The 20,156-nt window shown below is 25.3% G+C and overlaps 1 protein-coding gene across 10 annotated transcripts in view; it reads right to left on the bottom strand.

The window, feature by feature from the left end:
- Positions 1-18,721, bottom strand: part of LOC100167876 (histone deacetylase 4) — a 61,240-nt gene extending 42,519 nt beyond the window's left edge. For 5 of the 10 annotated variants that reach the window (XM_008187725.3, XM_008187729.3, XM_008187724.3 and 2 more), the window contains exons 1-2: positions 18,333-18,721; positions 9,541-9,673 (exon numbers count right to left, since the gene is read on the bottom strand). In XM_008187725.3, the coding sequence (XP_008185947.1) occupies positions 9,541-9,580 (40 nt within the window). In that variant the 5' untranslated portion in view covers positions 9,581-9,673; positions 18,333-18,721. The other 5 variants (XM_008187726.3, XM_001945440.5, XM_029488262.1 and 2 more) reach the window with 4 other exon arrangements.
- Between the last annotated feature and the right edge of the window lie 1,435 nt (positions 18,722-20,156).

Here is a 20,156-nt window from a genome sequence, read left to right on the forward strand (position 1 = left end):
TATATTTTGTGGAAAACAATATTAAAATACGGGTTCATGAGTATCGACAATAATTTTATTGACAATTATTGCTCTTATCATAAATGATAATGGTTGTACCTATGTTTCTATATTATTATACATTATTAATACCCATTACCCACATTATGATAACTGAAGAGTGTTCCAGTTTTCGTGTATTAATATATCAAATTATTATGCATAATAATAGCAAAGCATAATCTACCTATTGATAGCCATTACGATTGTAGATTTACGACCATCGTAATCGACAATCATATTTTGTTCAGTGAAAAAATGTATAAAAAAATTTTAATTTTAGATTTTATTCGTCTTGTTATTGCTATAAAATTCTGACTGAAAATAAGAGTTGCCGACACTCTAGTCGGTGTAACCCCCCCCCCCTAGAATCGCCCTGCTAATGCGGAAATAGTAGAGAGAGGTATTCAAAAAGGTGATTCTTCATACAGGCATAGGCGGGCGCAGACTTTTTTCGCAGGGTACGCCGATATTTTTAAACATACCTAACTCAATACAAAAATCAACTTCCCAAAAACTCTTAATAGGTACAAATAACTATTGCCATATAATGCGAAAATAAATTGACATATCTACATTATATTTAGCTTATTAGTTTGTACTGTGATTTCATCATTCGAATAAAGTAATAGTATAAAAACCAACCTACAGACATTTATAAGAATATAATGACAAAAAATGATAATCTAATTAATTCAAATTATTTTATTTTTGATAGTTGTAGGTAGTATGAAAATAAGCAATACCGCAGGGGCCTGAATATGTTTTGGTAACAGAACCCATAATTCTCATGAAAATGGTGGATTTTTATTTTGACTATATTATTATGAGTTAGCAATTTATTTTATTATAAGGTAGTTAAGTGGATGTCACTCTGCTGTACAGTAGGTTACAAGTGGGTCACTGTATAATGGATAGTATTAAATTTGAATTCAATGATATAATATCACTGTATAAGAAAAACGATTCTGAGCGGAGACAGTTTGTCAGTCTAGATTCGTGATTTTTCCATATTTTTTCAATTTTCGAACTTTAAATGCTTATAAAAAAAAACTGTGACTAAGGATTTTTAATATTTTTCATCTGCCTTTGAAACAATAAACTCGGAGCCTTCTATTAAATTTTCAAGCTTTTTTAATCAACAAATAAAATTTTATTGATATTTTTAGAAAAAAAACTAAAAAAAAAATGAAAACTGACAATGTCCGTAAAGAGTTCAAAATAAGTCAAAATATTTTTAAAATGTTATGATGTATAGAAAATGCTAATATAAACATTCAGTCAAAATTTCATGTATCTACGGTCATTTTTTTTAAAGTTACACCAAAAACCAAATTCAATTTTGTGAAAAATCGATTTTGCGTAAAAATTCCCGTTTTCCTTAATTTTTCTTTGGTTTTTCTTGGTGCTATTGAAAATTACTGGGAATTTTAAATTTTGACCTCCCCAATGCACCAACGATATTCACTTTCCAATCGAACAAGATACTGAAGTTGAAAATCGAAGCATTATTTCGACTACTTATCGTGTACACAGACACAAAAAAAAATTTAAAAATTAAAAATTTAAAAAATTTAAAAAAAAACACATCATTGTAAAATCAATACATTCATCGTTCCACTCAGAATCTAAAATAATCAAAATATTTAAATTCTTGAAATAAGATACTATGAACTGTCTTAGTTCATGATCCTAATTTATAATCAAAATATTTACAACTGAAAACTATATAGATCTGATAAATCTGCAGGGGATGCCCATGGCATACCCGGCATCCCCCCTGCGCACGCTTATGCATACAGGATTATACTTGTATAAACCAAAACCACTAAGTATACGAGATTCTTTTTAAACATAATTAAGGCACTAATAATTATCAAAGAAAGTCAATTTATTTTGAGATATTTTATTTTTTTAGTTATAATTGTTCATAACTATTGATGAAAAGAGCGGAAAATGGTGAAATATTTATTTACAGTGCAATGTGAAATACGGCTAGACTGAGTATACTGAATAAGAATTAGAATTAGAAAATATCAAAAAAAAAAAAAAAGATTCTGATATAATGATAAAACCAACACAGTGTAAAATATACGTCATATTATTATCTAATTGGATATAGTGACAAACTATCAACAGAACGTAATATAAATTAAATTATATTATTGACAGATAAAGACGTGACGTGGGTCTAGATGATATTTACGGGTTTCTAATAATAATTCTATAAATTACTTTATTATAAATTAACGTAATAAAATATTTGAATTGTAAATTACCTAGTGACCTAATGTCCTAATACTTTAACTTAGAATTACTTAAGCCGATAGGATGGAGGATGGAGGATTTGAGGTGATACCATGACTAAATAAATAAATTTAATCAAGAGTGATACTGTTATTGGATATAGTATAAACTCTGTTTTAAAATATAGCACCTACAGTATATCAAATTCGATAAAAAATCAAATAAACCTAACAAATGTTTTTATATGAATGTATTTGTTTTACAATAATTATGTTTTATCTGTTATCACTTTTAGGCAAAGAGTTTTCAATAATCCACTTGGAGGATGGATTCTGGTGAATAATTCTAGTTAGTACTTTGAAAGGTTGAACGTAAAACTAAATACCCCAACAACTTTTAAAAACGACGAACAATTTAAGAAAACTGGGAATTTTTACGCAACCAGTTTTTGAGAAAGATAATATTTTTTTTTTTAGCACAATATGGTATGCAATTATTTTTTCATAGGTTTGTAAGATTTCCGCTGCATTTAATATTCATAATATGAGCTTTTATTTTGCATATATAATATTAGACAACATCAAACAGTTAAAATTGAAAAGTATTGTTTTTTTTTTTTGTAGAAAATATTTGGAGAATATTTTTTAATCATCTATTTAGGTGAAAAAACTAATGCGTGTACAATACCTTTCCATAATGAAAATAATAATAACAATAATAATAACACTAACAAATACCCTAGGGTTATGATTTTCTGGCAGTGGCGTGGGGCCAATCATCGGGCGGTAGCCCAATGTTCACAATTATAAATAGCGGACCAGCACAAGGTCACGTGGCTTGTCTGACAAAGAAAGCTGCATCAAGCCAAATATAAACGCATCTATTTATAACTGGGTGTCTCTCTGATAATAATCCTTCGTCTTTCTCTCTCACTCACTTCCCAACTCGCACACACAATCCCTTGTCTTCTTCTCGTCGTAAAAATTATTCATTTATAAAAAGAATCGTACTTTTTTTACACTAACTACGAACGGGAGACAAAAAAAATAAACCGAGTGAAAGAAAACATATTTAATATTTATAAAAGCTATGGTCTATAGTCAAGACATGACAATTTTTTTGAATGAACTGAGTTACAATATTATACTAAACTAAAACGTACTTACCACTTATATATAATTTTAAGGATTGTTTCACAAAAAATTCTAAATAATATTACAAAATATTATCCAAGACTGGAACGAGTCGCATTATTTAAATAACTAATTTACGATTTATCTATTCAAATAAATGATAAGTGTGGCAATAAGTTCAATTATTAAATTGATTTTTTATATTAATTACTATTTTAGGGGAAGTCATAAACATGAAAATATATTTATTTATAATTCAATGTAAAAATACTTGAAATATTATAATAAGTTACCTATATTATTTTATATTCTAAAATGTTTAATAATAGTAACGTCGAATTATAATATTATTGCATAATAAAGATAATTAAATGCACGTGAAATATACAACACTGGACCAATTTATTATGATTATTTTGAAATTAAAAATGTTCTTGAAATGCATAACATCTCAATGTCAATCTAACATTTTTTGGGAAATTGATTTATTCGTACATACACATATTACATTATTATACATAAATTCAAAAATAGATATTATAAATTTAATTTTTATAAAAGATATCTTATATAAACTTTAAATATACTCGTACAATACGTTTATAATTCTATTTTCAAAATCAAGTTTCAAATATTATTGAATTACTTATGTATTCCTGAACTTTTAAGATTATATTAAAATCATCTTATCCTAAAATTAATTTGGAAGTCTATATTTATCAACACAACATTTATGAATTTTCATATAAAATATTATCAGCACAATATTAGTAATATATTTTTCTACATCAAATTTATTTTAGACTTTAAAAACCATGGTCAAAACGATAAATATAGTTGATAAATATTATCAAAATTTTTTTTCTTATAATATTACATAATATACTTATAAATTCAAATTCCTCAAAGCACATAGTATAGCAATCAAATAATAATTTATTTCAGGTAGGTATTTAATTGTTTACTTGAAGTCATAATTTCAATTTTTATATTTTGAAATTGATATTACTAACACTTTAGTCTGAAATCGTATGGTAATCGACTTCGAATAAGATACTTGTAAACGTTTATAATTACTATAAGCCTGAAAATTCGTACGTTTATTAAAAAGTAAATTGTTAAGATTTATTATTTCAAATTTATTTATTCGCATAACACCATCGATAATATGGGCACATTTCTATGGGAGTAAATTTACCTTAACAGTAACCCTGCAAGTTGTACGATTATTCCACATTAACTTCCAAATATGTTTTAAATTGTTATTAATCAATATTAGTCTTTTATATTGTATTATATTGTATTAGTTTATCTTTTTTTTTTACTAATTTTAATTGAATAGTCTTATACATTATTAATGTTTTGTAAAATATATAATTAAATAAAATAAAAATATTTTTCTATCTATGAAATATTGGTATTAGGTATAATTAGGATTTAGGTTCTCGAACTCTGTGAAAGTCAAATAACGAGATAATTAACCAGTAAGTACATGAATTGCCGATAAACAGACAAATTAATTTAGAAAATCACTGTACCTATGTTATCATCAATATAAAATACAAAATAGGAACGATAAACTATTGTGCTTCGTCTTTATTCGATTGAAAAATCCAAATAGTGTTGTATTATAAATTATGATTATTAATTTTAAAGTAATGATAAATAAACGCCGCATTCAAAACTATTTTAATAGTTTTAATGACTTCCTTACTCCACTCAGAATTTAAAATATGTTGAAAAAAATTAGAAAACGGGAAGTCCTGGCATATAAACAACACTAAATCATTGGCTATTGTAATGCAGCTCACGTTATACGTATACAAATACAGTAAAAATTCTCAGAATGAAATGGTAATTTTTTTTTATTACTTCTAATTATTATTTCGACTGTTAGATTACTATTGAGTAACTAATCAGCTTAGTGGAATTAATAGTTGAGCCTGTATAAAACAAAAAAATTATTTAATCAAATTTCCAATAAGGAAAAACACTGCATTTAAAACTGAACTCCGGATTATTTATTCGATAATTTTTAAATATTAAAATAATTTGTCTTCCAGATATTGATAATTTGAAACAAACAATCGCCAATTATTTAAAAAAATATAAGTAATATTTTGGAATTCTCTTTTAAAATTAAACAGTTTTTTTTTAACCTATAATTCGTCTCTTCGCAACGAATTGTTTATAATAAATTTACACAGTGAAAAGTAATATAAGTAAATAACATTATGTTATCCCCGAACACAGAAATAAATATTTAATTAAACTCATATAATATTAAGTACTTCTTATGTACAACAAAAATTTTGCAAGAAAACAAAAGTATGAAAAACTTTAAAGAATAAAATAAACAGACATCCGAATTTAAAATATGCAGAATTCCGTGTCAAACAACAGATTAGACGTACACAAAAGCCCTATCAACACAGGAAAAGCAGAAAAAAAGTTCATTAAACTGTCTATATATTAAACTAGGTTAAAATTAATATTATAAAAATTATATGAATAATATGAAATTAATAAATTACGTCAACTAAACAATGTAAGAGACCAAAATGTTTTAAATTATAAAATAAAATTTTATATTAATGCTAGTATTCAATAAAAATTAGAAAAATTGGTACGATAGAAAATTTAACTTATTTATATTATTGTTATTATTATAAAATATATTTCAACTATATGAATAATATTTGTAAATATAATTTTTAAATTAAATTACCTAGATCAACTTTACTATAGTCTATACTCTATAATACATTTCTTTATTTTTAGAAAAGATAAAAAGTTATTGATTTTGTCGTTATTTAATATTCTTTCTCTAGAAATATGATTTACACATTTTATAAGTAATTTAGGCCAGACAAGAACATATTTGTCGAACACGTTTCGTTTAAATATTTTCAAAGTCTATGCAAAGTGCCACTTTACTTTGAAATGTTCAACAACGGTATTTGTTTAACTTACACCAAAGTTTTCCCGCCTAATAAAGATTTTATTATTATTGATAGTTTAACAAACAACGTAATCAGAATATTCACAATTCAATATACTTTGTATTGAAAAATATAAATGTATTTATTTTTGTAATAATAAAAACAAAACGAATTGTTTTTAAAATAATTATAGAAACCTAATTTTAACGATGTCTTTCTTAAAACTTTTGTTAATATATTGGTTTACCTCGTAAGAGATGTAGCACTTCCGAAGGCTAGGCGTAATCCAATGTATTCATATTATTTTAGCACAGTTAGATTTTAAACACTTAACTACTTAATTTACAAATATAACTAGATATTATCATTAACCATACTGTAAATTGATTAATTATAAAAAAAAAAACAACTAAGTGACGTTGGGTTTTTAAAACTCGTGGTGGCTACGATGTCCGGGAGAAGGCATACCGCATGGCACGCAACACAGAAATAGAATCTGGTGGACGAGAACGCGATAAATTTATTATAGTAAATTTTGGGGTCAACACTTTGCTTTATTTAAAGATCGCCAACATTATATACACCGTGTTGATAATAATTGAATAGCTATAGAATATTATATTACTATTATTATAATTTTAAATGTATTGTCAAAATGTATACATCTAATATTATGGTATAAATTTGTTTTCAGAGATTTGTGAAGTTAGATTAAGTAATTTAAAATATAGTTTTTAATTATATTGACTATACAAATAAATAGATAATGTTTTAATAATACATACAAACTTAATATTTCAAAACGTACACTAATAATATTATTACTATTCCAAAAATATAGGTAATCTAAAAGTACATTCTAGCCCCTAAACCAATATAATTGCTACTTTAAATGGTAACTACATTTTTCATTAAGTTCAACAGTTAATATGAATTGTCAATATTGATTTAATGTTTTATTTCCATTCTTATCTAAATCCTACTTATAACATAACATTGTTTGTTATCATATAAATTTGTTAATTACCTAGTTAATAGTTTGTTTATTTATCGCTAAACGCTTTTACAGTAACAATACTTGAAAATTAAAATATCATCAGATTATAAAAATAAAATATTTCTTGTTTTCCATTAAAAATTTAATAAAGTAATTATATAGGTACGGGCTGATTAGAAATATAGGTACAATAGATAATTAATGAGAAAATATATAATTTTTAAGTTAAAATGGTTCAATTGTACGGTATTCTATTTTATATTCTGAGAGGAGCGATGAATATATTGGTTTTACAATGATGAGTGGTTTTTTTTATCTTTCCTCACCATTTAGGATAGTAAAAATGGTTTGAAGATGATTTTCTTCAACAGTAAATTTTCTGATAGTAAATTGAATCTAGTTGATACTTTGGGGTGTCGAAATTAAAAATTCTCCAGTAGTTTTTAAAGGCACCAGGAAAACAAAAAAAATATTAAGGAAAAATGAGATTTTTAAGTAAAATCGGTTTTTGACAAATTCCATCTTGGTTTCATGTTTATATTCACATTTTCAAAATATTTTGACTTGTTTTGAGATGTTTCAAGCAATTTAAAATTTCAATTTTTTTAGTTTTTTTTTTCTATAAATGTTAATAAAATTATATTTGTTGGGTAAAAAATGTAGGAGCGTATGCGTGAAGAAAATGTATCTAATACAAGACTCCTGATATATTGTTACGATAGCAGTTGAAAACATTAAAAATACATAAGCACAATTTTTTTATAATCATTTAAAGTTCGAATTTTGACAAAATTTATCAAAATTTAAATTGAAAAATGATTTTTTAATTTAAATTTATAAAATATTCAACTTTTACAGCTAAGGATTTAAAATTTAAAACAAGATTCCACGTTAATTGATAAATAAATTACTTTATTCACAATAATGTCTTCAAATATACTGAGAAATATCATTGCCCATAGGCTGCTGACTTGTCGACTTCGCTCAGAATCGTTTTTCGTATACAATGACATTATGTAATTGAACTCAAATTTAACACCAGCCGCTTATAGCCTACTGTACAGCAGAGGCCAGAGCGGCACCCACTTGCCCACCTTATTTTATAATTATAATGTACGAGAATAAATGATAATAATATAATATACTTAATTTTAAAAATCTACAACATAGTTTGTTAGTCCATGTACTTTTCAAATAGGTGGTTGATCCCCTACCAACATTTATCTACATAATATTATCACCATTTAGTACCAAACTTATGTTACAGTCAGTGTATACTACTATTGTGTAATAAATTACTTTATAAAATATAATGTAATGAAAAGAAAAACAACAGTTCAAAATCTGCAGCATGGCCGGATAGACAGTGTAGTTAGATAATGAATTGAGCCAATTTTTATTTTGTTAAAGTCTGCGCCTAAACTATTGAAGTAACAGAATATAAAAAATAAAATGTCTGCCAAAATCTAATACTACACACTAAGATACCAAACATGTACTTAAATATTAAAATGGTTTTTAAAGACCTACCTAAAAACGATAAAATATTCTGAAACATCTTTTCTATTCATAGTTTAAGTATTTCCAATTAAGTAAGAAATAACAAACTCGTAGGAAAACCTAAATTCTGCGAAATTCAATCATGGCATAATTGATTGTTTTATTTATTATAAATTAAAAATGAATAATTCAGTCCAAAATAGACCACATGAGTAGACATCATAAAAACATTTTGTTTTAGTTCTTGATAATTTTATTTCAATTATTTAAAAATAAGATATGTCGATGAATAATATTAATAAAGATTTTTTTATAAGCAGCATTGTACATTTTCATTCGTTAATTATTAAAATGTCGGACAAGACGACTCAGAATAGCAAATATTTTTATAAGTACGTTTAAAAATTATTAATAATATTAGCTAGCATTATATCCAACCACAAATAGTCCAGTGAATAGTGATGTCACCGTTTATTCAAAGCTTGACGAACCCACATATTAATAGTTTTCGTTTATATTCACTATTTATTAAGTAAAAATGTAATAATGAAACAGTAATTTAATTCGGACAGTTAGGTTATACAATTCAAAGACACGATGAGCGTGAATTTATAAAATCCTATTATTTTTGTATCGGTAAACATAAAACTAAAACTTTATTTAAATTATAATCATCACCAACCTGTTATCTTACTGTTTGGTTCAGAATGATCATCAGACATATTTCAACAAAAAGAATTGGCTATAGCCTTCATAAAATTAGCGTTACATCGGTGATAGCTTGTCAATGAATTTCTATTGGGCGACCCATGTTTCTGAAAAAAACAAAATAATGATTATTAATTAATAATTATAATTAACATTAATAACAATATATTAATTAATAATAATTAAAATTTATGGATCATAGCATCAATTTTTTTTTTATATTAGGTACTATTTTTATTTTATAAAATTCAAATTTCTCTTTAAAGAATTGAGATATCGAAAAAAATTCTATTCTTAGATAAGATATTATTTTCCATTTGTATTTTAGATAATAAGACAATTAACTCTAATTTTGATCACGAGCACACAGTAATAGTATAACAAAATGTAAATTAGTATATGGCGAGTATGATAGACGGAGATAACAAATCGATATGTGGCGTCCTCTAAACTAAAAATAATTATTCTGATAATGATGATATTGCGTTCTACTTAAATCATATTCATAAAATCATTTACAATAAATTAATGATGAAATTATTTTACTACAACAATCTTGAAGTAAACAAAATTACGAAGAAACAAAAATACAACTGTGCCAATATATAACTAAATAAAAACCTCACAAGCCTACTAGCTCACACGAGGCTCATAGGTTAGCATAGGTTGCCTATAAATTGTGGTATTATTTTAAATTCGAAAATAACGGTAAATTATTTTACCATGCAAATCCTTTTGAGCGAAAAAAAACACACTTTTCAGTTTTATAGATTTGAACAGAAAAAGTATAATTGGCTGAAAATTGAAACAATTATAAAAAACAATTGCCAAAATTATAAATTTTTTTTAAACCATAAATTAAACCGTTAAGACAATTTCAATATTAAAATTTAATATTAAATTTATATGAAGTAAATATCAGATTGATTCCAAAAAAAAAAAAATTCGTTATAAACGAAAATGTAATATATTTTTTTTTAATAGTATTTTTAAATTTTTGAAAATAATCGGAAAATTCTAGAAGTGTCTTATTACTTATTAGTTATTATGTTAACTATGTATGTCCAACTTTAAATATTTAGAGAAGTTACCTAAATTATATATTTTTTTTCGTCTTATCCATTAACGATTTATTTATCCTAACAAGAATAATACACGTCATTGTAAAACCTATGAAATTATGTAACTAACAATAGAATTTATTAACCTTATAGTCCTGCAGAACACTCCACACGGGATATAGTGATAATTCTGATAACAAAATATTTTTCAACAAAAATATTAATGTTAAAATTTTACTCTGTAGTTAGTAGTTATTTCACTGTAATTTAGCAACTTATTCGATATTAAGTAGATACAATTAGTAATTGCCATTATTGCAGAATTAAAATGAAAAAATAACATATTGTCAATAAGTGCATAAATTTGCAATTAATTAATTTTAATGCACACACAATTTTTCATTTATAATTTATATCGTATACAAAATTCCCTTCAAAAATTAAATGTATAAAATGTAATAAATTACATTTACTTAATTTAGTATTAGTAATTTGCAATATTATGGTTGTTACTTCAACTGTCGGGGCGTTCAATCATTAATCGTGGTTGTTAATTATTTAGATAGACGTCACACAATACTTACTAATATACCAGTTCCAATACCTGTGAAAATGATAGGACAAAGTTGTCCCCAAATTTCTCCCTTTACGTTCAGTCCATAGTCTTTATAATATGTCTATGCGTCACGCCCTCACACCCAGATAATATTATGTTGTCTCCGTCATAACAAAAGTACAACGTAGCAAATTTACCTTTTACAAAATCAATTTTGTATCGTTACTCGTTAGCTTAAATATTGGAATGAATGTATGTATCATTAAACTTAAGAGGGCACTATACCCCATACCCGCACCTGTTGTCTACGTGACTACGTCTTAAAAACGCAAACATGGCAAATCGATTTTATTATATCCAACTTTGCTATGATTAATATTGGGGAAAATTAACCTATTATTTAATTTAGTATTAAAAATATTATCTAGTGAATCTCATAGGTTTTCTTTTTATATTTTAATTTTAAAACGAGTTATGAGTATTTTAAACTTAACAAATAATATACTACTTTAAAATCCACATAACTCTCTTTAAAGTTAAAATATAAAAAAAGCCTGTGAGATTTACTAATAATAATTTGATAAGAGGTCAATTCGTTCTTATATTAGTTTTGTTCGTTTTGACAAAAAGTGTACACTTTTTCATAATAGTGTACACTGAAGCGTTTGTTTTAGAAAAGTGTGGGTTTAGTGTGTACACTTTCCGCACCAACTAAAGTGCAGGTGTAGCCGGTGTCGGTGATTGTTATCATTTCTTATCAGCGAATATAGTTTATTCTGTAATGCAGCTGATTAATCTACACCAAAAACGTTTGTTTTGAAAACAGATTTCTGATCACACTCCTTACACTTAGCCTAGACACTACTTAGTGTACACTTTTTTTTTCAAAACTAAAAAACCTATTAAATATAACAGAGTTAAATAGATTATTCAGAATGTACAATTTGCTATGTTATGCATTTGTAAGACAGAAACAATGCATGTGGGTGTAGCGTCTTCTTAAAGGTAAACACATTATCTGTGTTTATACATAGATTTTTACTTTTTACAGGCAATTAAAACGAGTATGAGCATTTATAAGCTTCAATATTTTACATACTCATAAGTTAACACACTTAAAAATTAAAAAATTAAAAAAAAATCGAAGTACTAACATAGATAGTGTTCTGTTCTTGGTTATAAGTTAATAGTAAATAAGTAAAAAACAAATATCACAATATTAGTTCTGTTGACATTTCCTAAGTTATACATTTGTAAGACAGAGACAGCACAAGAATGGGTGTGGCGACATCTTAATGACTTTGCAAATATATGAATTTTATTCTGAATTTAAAATAAGTAAGATAAAAATGTGATTACCATTTTAAGTAAAATAAATTTATCTTACATAATTTATTTTGGAATTTTTATTTTGTAGCGCATATTTTTCAGTTTTTGAAATTTGAATGCACAAGTGCATGCATATTTCATGGTTTTTTAGTGTATTAAATTCACAGCCCTGATGATAACTAATACATTGTCAATGTTTACCAAGGTTGTAACTTGTAGATAAAACCTAACTGTGATTATTAGGTATCTATAAAACCATATTTGTCGTTCATTCATTATTCAATAAACAACGTCTAAGAGTAATGCTTCTGCAGAAAATTTTAGTCCCTGTCAATATTAAAAACAAAGATTTCCAATAATAAATTAGTATTTATTATTATTATGTTTTTTAGTGCTGAGGGTTAATCATATTATTTAACTATTTTTATGTGAGTATACTTTTTGTTTTTAAAAACTCTTTAAAACATGTGGCTGTGATAATATTTATATTAGATACAAGTTCAATCAGTTAATGCTATGAGTTATAAAAAAATTATGATCAAGAAAATGAATAAATGTGACATTTATTATACAAAATCTATTAAGTTTTAATTATTTTGCTACCTATAAGTTAGGGGTACTCGTAACGGTGAACAAAGATAATTTCCTATCATGAAATAAGTAATAACTTAAATCATTACTTGTCATTAGTTCTGTCATAATCATACACACAAAATACAATTGTACCTACCTATATAATATAAAGATAAACATTTATAAAATAATATAGAATCTGAATAACTAACTTATTAAATGTTATATACTTAATACATTGCCTGCTATATCACCAAAATGTAGTTTTAAAGTATTAACCTGTAGACATATTGTACAGTAATATACATATACAGTACTTAATTTAATGTAAATAATACAATAAAGTTGTAAAATTCATACTAAAATGCTACAGGTGAACAAGTGTGCATGAGGGTTATATAACATAACAATACTAAAATGACACAAGTGTACAAGGCAAGTGTAGTAACTTGAACACAGTTCTCATGCAGAGTTCTAAAAAGAAAGATAATACGCGTATGGTGTCTAAGCAGATTTCATCCTTTAATCAAAACTGAATGAATTATATACCAAACGTGCCAACTCAATATTTATTTATATGCTAAATTTAAAAGTTTAATACAAGTTTAATAACTATAATGATTTAGATGTATGCCTTAGTTTGTTATACAAACTATGAAACAATTTTGTTTATTTACTTTACATTACCTAAAGGTTATAAAGACTATTAAATTTCAAGAATTATTTTTACATCACAATCTAAGAGAACATCTAAATCGAACATGGCCCAGAGACTTACCCAGCATTTAACAAATAAAAAAACCATTTAATTACAACTTAATAAACTAGTAGGTAACTAATTTTCAGATGGCCCAACTGGACCCCTTTTTTCATGCCTTTCATGTCAAATTTAGTGTCAAGATTAAATTTACTTATTTTACACTATAGATTGTAAATAAGTTATTAGAAATAAAAGAAAAGAATTTTTTATAATTTTTTTATTATTAACTAATTCTTTCAATCCAGCAATTTAAAAAAAAAAAATATTTTTATAAATTAAATATATACCAAAGGATAATTTTGATTAAAAACGAAATTGATTAGGTATATTATTATATTATTATATTGCTACATTATTAAAGGATTAATTATTTCAAGTTTTAACAAAATAATAAGTACATATTATAGATCATTATTAGGGCATCCAAATTTTGCATTCTAAAAACAGTGTGGTTCATATAAGACCTTATTATAATTCCCACTAGTTTTTGAATATAACATTTGAATGACTGAGAATAATATATAAATAAAGATTTGCAAAAATTTACAATTGAAAATATTGCTTTTTTTCAATCATGGAATTTAAAAATGTTATTATTGCGAACATATTAATATATAGTTACATATATTTGATTTTTATTCCAAATTATGAGAAACTATTCATTTAATAAATAAAAAAAATTGAATTTATTGTAATTATATAATAAAATATTCAGTATAAAAATTGATTAAATATGAAAAATCAAATTTCCAAAGACAAGAATATAAATAACATAGGTAGGTAACCTATTACTAGATATTATAATAGTCAATATTAACTAGGTACAATAAGAAAAAATGATTTTGTATAACATTTTGGGGGGAAGGAAGTTAGAAACCAAATCTTGATTTGTATTATTGTGGCACAGCTACTAAAATGGTAATAAAATTATTTATAGTACTTTCGTATAATAAACTGTGGGAAAAAATTAGAGATGTAAGCTTGAAAATATTCAATTGAGATTTTTTTTTTTCACTATTATTTTCTAAAAATGTTTAACTTTCTTTGAACATTTGATTTTTAATGTATTTTTCTCAAAATAATTGATTTTTGAAGTTATACGGTTGGTATATTAGTTTAATTTTAATTATTTAATTAGGATTAAAAGACTGTGAATATGTACTAAAATTAAAATATACTTATAGATACCTACATGTTAAATAAAACATATTTATAAATTATAAATCATTCTAACTCGTGGTCTTGTATTAAAACTACATACAATTAATATTGTAATAATTAATAACTACTCATAAAAAAACAGTTTGTGAACAATTGTGGAAATAACTCAAAAAATAAATATCAAAAAATGGAAAAATCAATAAATGTAGGGAAAATTTTATATACACTCAGCATTTATAGTTTATACTAAAATAAAATTACAAATATATTATAAAAATACATTTACTTGTATTTTAGATTTTCTATATTATGTTTAATAGTATCTAAATATTAAAATGGATAAATGATAATACAATTACACAGTTTTAAATATAATTTTGTAGGTTAAATACATTGTAAATTTATGACTATAAAAAAATCAAGGGATTTATTTGATAATAAATTAATATTATGAGAAATGTTTAACTTTTAGAAAATGTTCACAACAAAAATTTACATCACTAGGGTCAAGTAAAATTTGTATATTATCAAATATACAGTTTGTATCATAATGTATGTTGAACATATTATAATTGTTAAGTGTGTAATTGTAATACTATAATAATACCTCTTTTAATAATTATAAACAGTAAACACTGATTAGGGCTTAGTTACAAAAATATATCCTATATATTATGTGGTATATTCTACATTTTATTTAAATTAAAACTAAAACAATTTGTTAGGCATTTTTATGTGATTTAATATTTTTTGTATTTATAATAAAATAAAACAATTTAAATAAAGAAAGAATGCATGATATTTTTTGTAGGTATTTAAAACAACTTTTTTCAGAAGTAGTTTAAGGATGGAAAATGGAATGCCGTCCTCCCAATTTTCTAACAAAAAAAAAAGATTTAGGTACAACTGCTATTTCATATTTAAGATTAATTTGTTTAACAACATAACATGCATACATATAATTGTTAGATAGGTATATAATAAGTACACAATCTTTTTCAATCAATTTTACGAATTTCACCAAGTCCACCTTCAATTTAATTGATTTTTTATAATATGCTTTATTTAAATTTTGGATACTACTTTAAAAATGCACTTAAGGTTTACATTAATAGTTCTATAATGTCATATAAAACTATTTAACGTTAATAATATACTGACTAATTTAATTTAACAATTAATAATTATAGTATAGATTTATTTGTATAGTTATATTATTAGACACAATCAAGGAAAAGTTTAAATTGACGAAAAAACGTACTCATTTGTTATTGTTCAGCCATCTCACAGAAATAAATGTATTGCCTTGCCACTAGCATCCGCCATAGCTAAATATTAAGATTCTGTATTCTTTATATATCAACAAGTATATAATTTTTGTAAATAAAAAAAAATATAATACATCAATAACTATTTATCATGAAGGATAGAACTAAGAAATCTTTTAAAATAGTTTCTAATGCATCTTGTCCATTTACTTGGATTTTCCACAGAAATTCTGCCAAACACAAATCCACAAAATTTCTATTGGACCAAGAGGTTTTTTAATGGCCCGTTTAGCAGACCCTGCAATCTCTCTATGTTTTGAATGTGTGCCCCTGTGTCCGGATCAATAAAATTATTTAGTATGGTTAACAGTATTATAATAGAATTCAGTTTGTTATACATTTTTGTAGGATTTCCTACAATCTGATATTATAAATCCTGGCCTCGATCCTGGCCTTAGGGCTTAGGTACATATATTTTTGTATAATGGATGACAAAGTTTTCTGAATGATCAGAAACGGAGTGGCAGATTGATAAATGATAACAAACAAAAGTGCCAAGGTGATAAAGTACCAAAAAAAAAGAAAGCCCTGTAAATTTACATAGGTAATGAATAGAATAAATATAGCAAATATTCATAAACAAACATTTATCTATGAAATTTTGAAAGTGAATGTTTAACTAATACATAGGCATACAATAATATAAATATTTATTTTACAGTTATTGTAATACTAATAATTTATACAAGAGTAGGTAATAATGTTAATAAAAATTGTCTAGCTCAAAAATCTTAAAAAAATAAAAATGTTAAAGAAATAAGAACAGTAAAAGTTATTTGAATAGTATAAAAGAAGACTCATTCCAATATTTACCGGGATCTAATATACAGGACTTGCAATAAAATATTTCTTATCAATTATAATAATTAATAGACAATAGTTCAATTTAACACAAATCAAGTAGGTAGGTAGTATTCAATGAAAATAAGGATTCAGGATAACTCAAAATAATTCAACCTTATATCCTAATAAAAATACATATACCTTTCTATTTCCAATGTATCATGAGTAACATACTAACCTAACTAACCTAATGTCATCAACTAAAAAAGGCTTAAAAAATTCCTTGAACAACAATTAAATTAAGTTAGATTATAATAATATTTAACTGTACCCATCATAGTTTTCTTCCTAATTAAAATAGATGTAACAATTTAATTTTAAGTTAAATTAAAACTAAAGAAATTTTCAATGAAAAATAAGAATTTTGTTTAAGAAAACACACTTCACTACTTATAATTATAAAATAAATTATTTTTTTTAAATGTAATACATTTTAATAAAAAACAAATAATCATCAATCTGATATTCTCTAAACAGTTATTTTGGAAATAATGTGGACATCGAATAATATTTACAGGCAAACATTTTAATCAAAGATAAAGAATTGTCATCAAGTGTTTTATAAAAAATAAAAAATGTATGGTACCATCATAGGTTAGTACCAATAACATTATTCAAGTTATTTGATAATTATTGTTGTTAGATATATAATTGCTAAGGCAGTTACAATATATGGTCTAAGGAAGTACTAGGTCACTAGGATTCACCGATGTATGCATACTGTATTATTACTCTGTAGCAAAGTAATTAGTGAACAGAAACCAAACATTAAATTATCAAAATTGTTAAAATATGAAGCCCATCATCATTACATAAATCTGGACAATCAAAATCAGTGTTATTATGAGAATAAAAATCATAAATAATAAAGGCAAGTTCAAGGTACCAACTACATAATATACTGATCCGAACACATACGTACCTTAAATAGTTAAATACACACACAAACCTGAATTATGCACAATTAAGTATAAGCGTGAACTTGTGGAAGACACTAGCGAAAATCGTCGCACCACACTCACACGCGCGTGTATAAAATATTATAATATTCACACACAAACGAAACGTACGTTGTAGACTAATAAACACAATATATTGCAATATAGTTAAGGTGCCTTACAACAATAATAACAAAACTTATATAACTCATATTACCTGCTGGTAGTGCTGTTGACTGTCGTCGTCCTCGTCCACACGGCAAAGTTCACGCGCGCGCACTTATCAGCAATACCGACGAGGATACCATTGTCCCTGTGCCGTCCATGTTATCATCTACGCGACAACATAATAATATTATAATATTATTTTCCGCTGACGACGGAATCCACCGGAGTCAAGCCAGTGTTGTTATGTGGTAGGGAAATTCCCTCCGCGCAGGGAAATTTTAGGTAAACAGAAGTTGAATAATGATGAAAGAGCCGAATGGGAACTCTGAACTCATTTTACGAAAAAAATTGGAAATTATATAACTTTATTTCCAACATTAAAGTCTCGAAGAAAATGTAATAGACATCGTGATTAGTGGGCCGGACGCCTGGACATACTAGTAAGTCGGTAATTTGTTATTGATATACCACTCCCCACCACCAAGACAAATAAATCATGGATATCACATATTATTATCAAACATATTTCTGACTTCTGTGATATTAAACAGTAGATAGCAGGCCACCATATTATGCGTGGTGGTGAAATATTATCACGTTATTATCTTATCATCAATACGGCATGATAACAATAATATGTTGGTTGTTGCCTTGTTGGTATTTAAATCAAATAATTTGATATTAATATTATATTATCCACGAACGTTATAATGTGCTACATTCTTATAATTTCTGTTTAAAATACTATTAAAACATTCCATTACAATTGTTTTTATATAATCCATTATTTTTTTTATTGTAGCTTAGTCATAAATATTGAATTGTAGCTGGTGTTGTATTTTTTGAATTGATAATCTCTGTTTTTTCATTTTAAATTATGTTTTTCTAACAGTATTTAAGTAGTATTAAAACAGTTTTTTTATGAAGTATATATGTAGTTTACAAGTTTGTTTGGTTAGAACGGCTATTTGAGTTTTAAGACCTGAGTAGATGAACCAGAGTATGCAAACAAAATTATTGTTTGAATTAATAATTGCAAGCAAAGTTATTGGCTTTGATATGGGTACAATGAGCATGAAAACTATGTTTCTAATTTATTGGTCAAGAAGTGAACTGTGGGCACATGTTATTGAGCCAGTCAAATAAAGACTGTTAATTTTCAGTTCACTTACATTTAAAACAAATAAACAAAATAAAAAATATTACACAATCCAGTGGCTTTTTAATTGCATTATAAAGGTTGTACAATACAATATACACATATAATAATGAAAATAATTAATTGTTATTTAATGGTTTTTGATAGTAAATTCTGTCTTTGACTAACAAATTTTGATAGTTAAATCTTCAATTTTGGTTTGCTAGTTTATTAACTATGGTCCTCCAGGCTCTAAAGTTAAGTAAAATATACATTAATACTTTTAACTAAAATAATTGATATAGGTTTAATTTACAAGAGCTAAATAATTTTTTATTATATTATTATTATTATATTTAAGTGTATCAAAAAGTTATGATATAAGAAAAAATCATTTAGCTTTTGTAAATGAAACCTATATCAATTATTTCAGTTAAATGTATTAATGCATATTTTATTTAACTTTAGAGCCTAAGGACCATACTTAATAAACTAACAAACCAAAATTGAAGATTTGACAATCAACATTTTCAGAAAAAAAGCTTTATCGGAATCCATTAAAATATAGTAGTTACCATTTGAAAAATTAAAGTTAATTTTGCTATTGGTACACCTGCGTGTTTAAAAATGTTGAAATTGTTAGAAATATAGAAACACGTCTTTTTTGTTTTAACGAAATTCTATATCATCGATCCATAATCGTTAAAAAAAACCGCGTAGAATGATATGAGATAC

This window comes from Acyrthosiphon pisum, chromosome X, assembly GCF_005508785.2.
Source record: "Acyrthosiphon pisum isolate AL4f chromosome X, pea_aphid_22Mar2018_4r6ur, whole genome shotgun sequence".
Lineage (NCBI taxonomy): Eukaryota > Metazoa > Arthropoda > Insecta > Hemiptera > Aphididae > Acyrthosiphon > Acyrthosiphon pisum.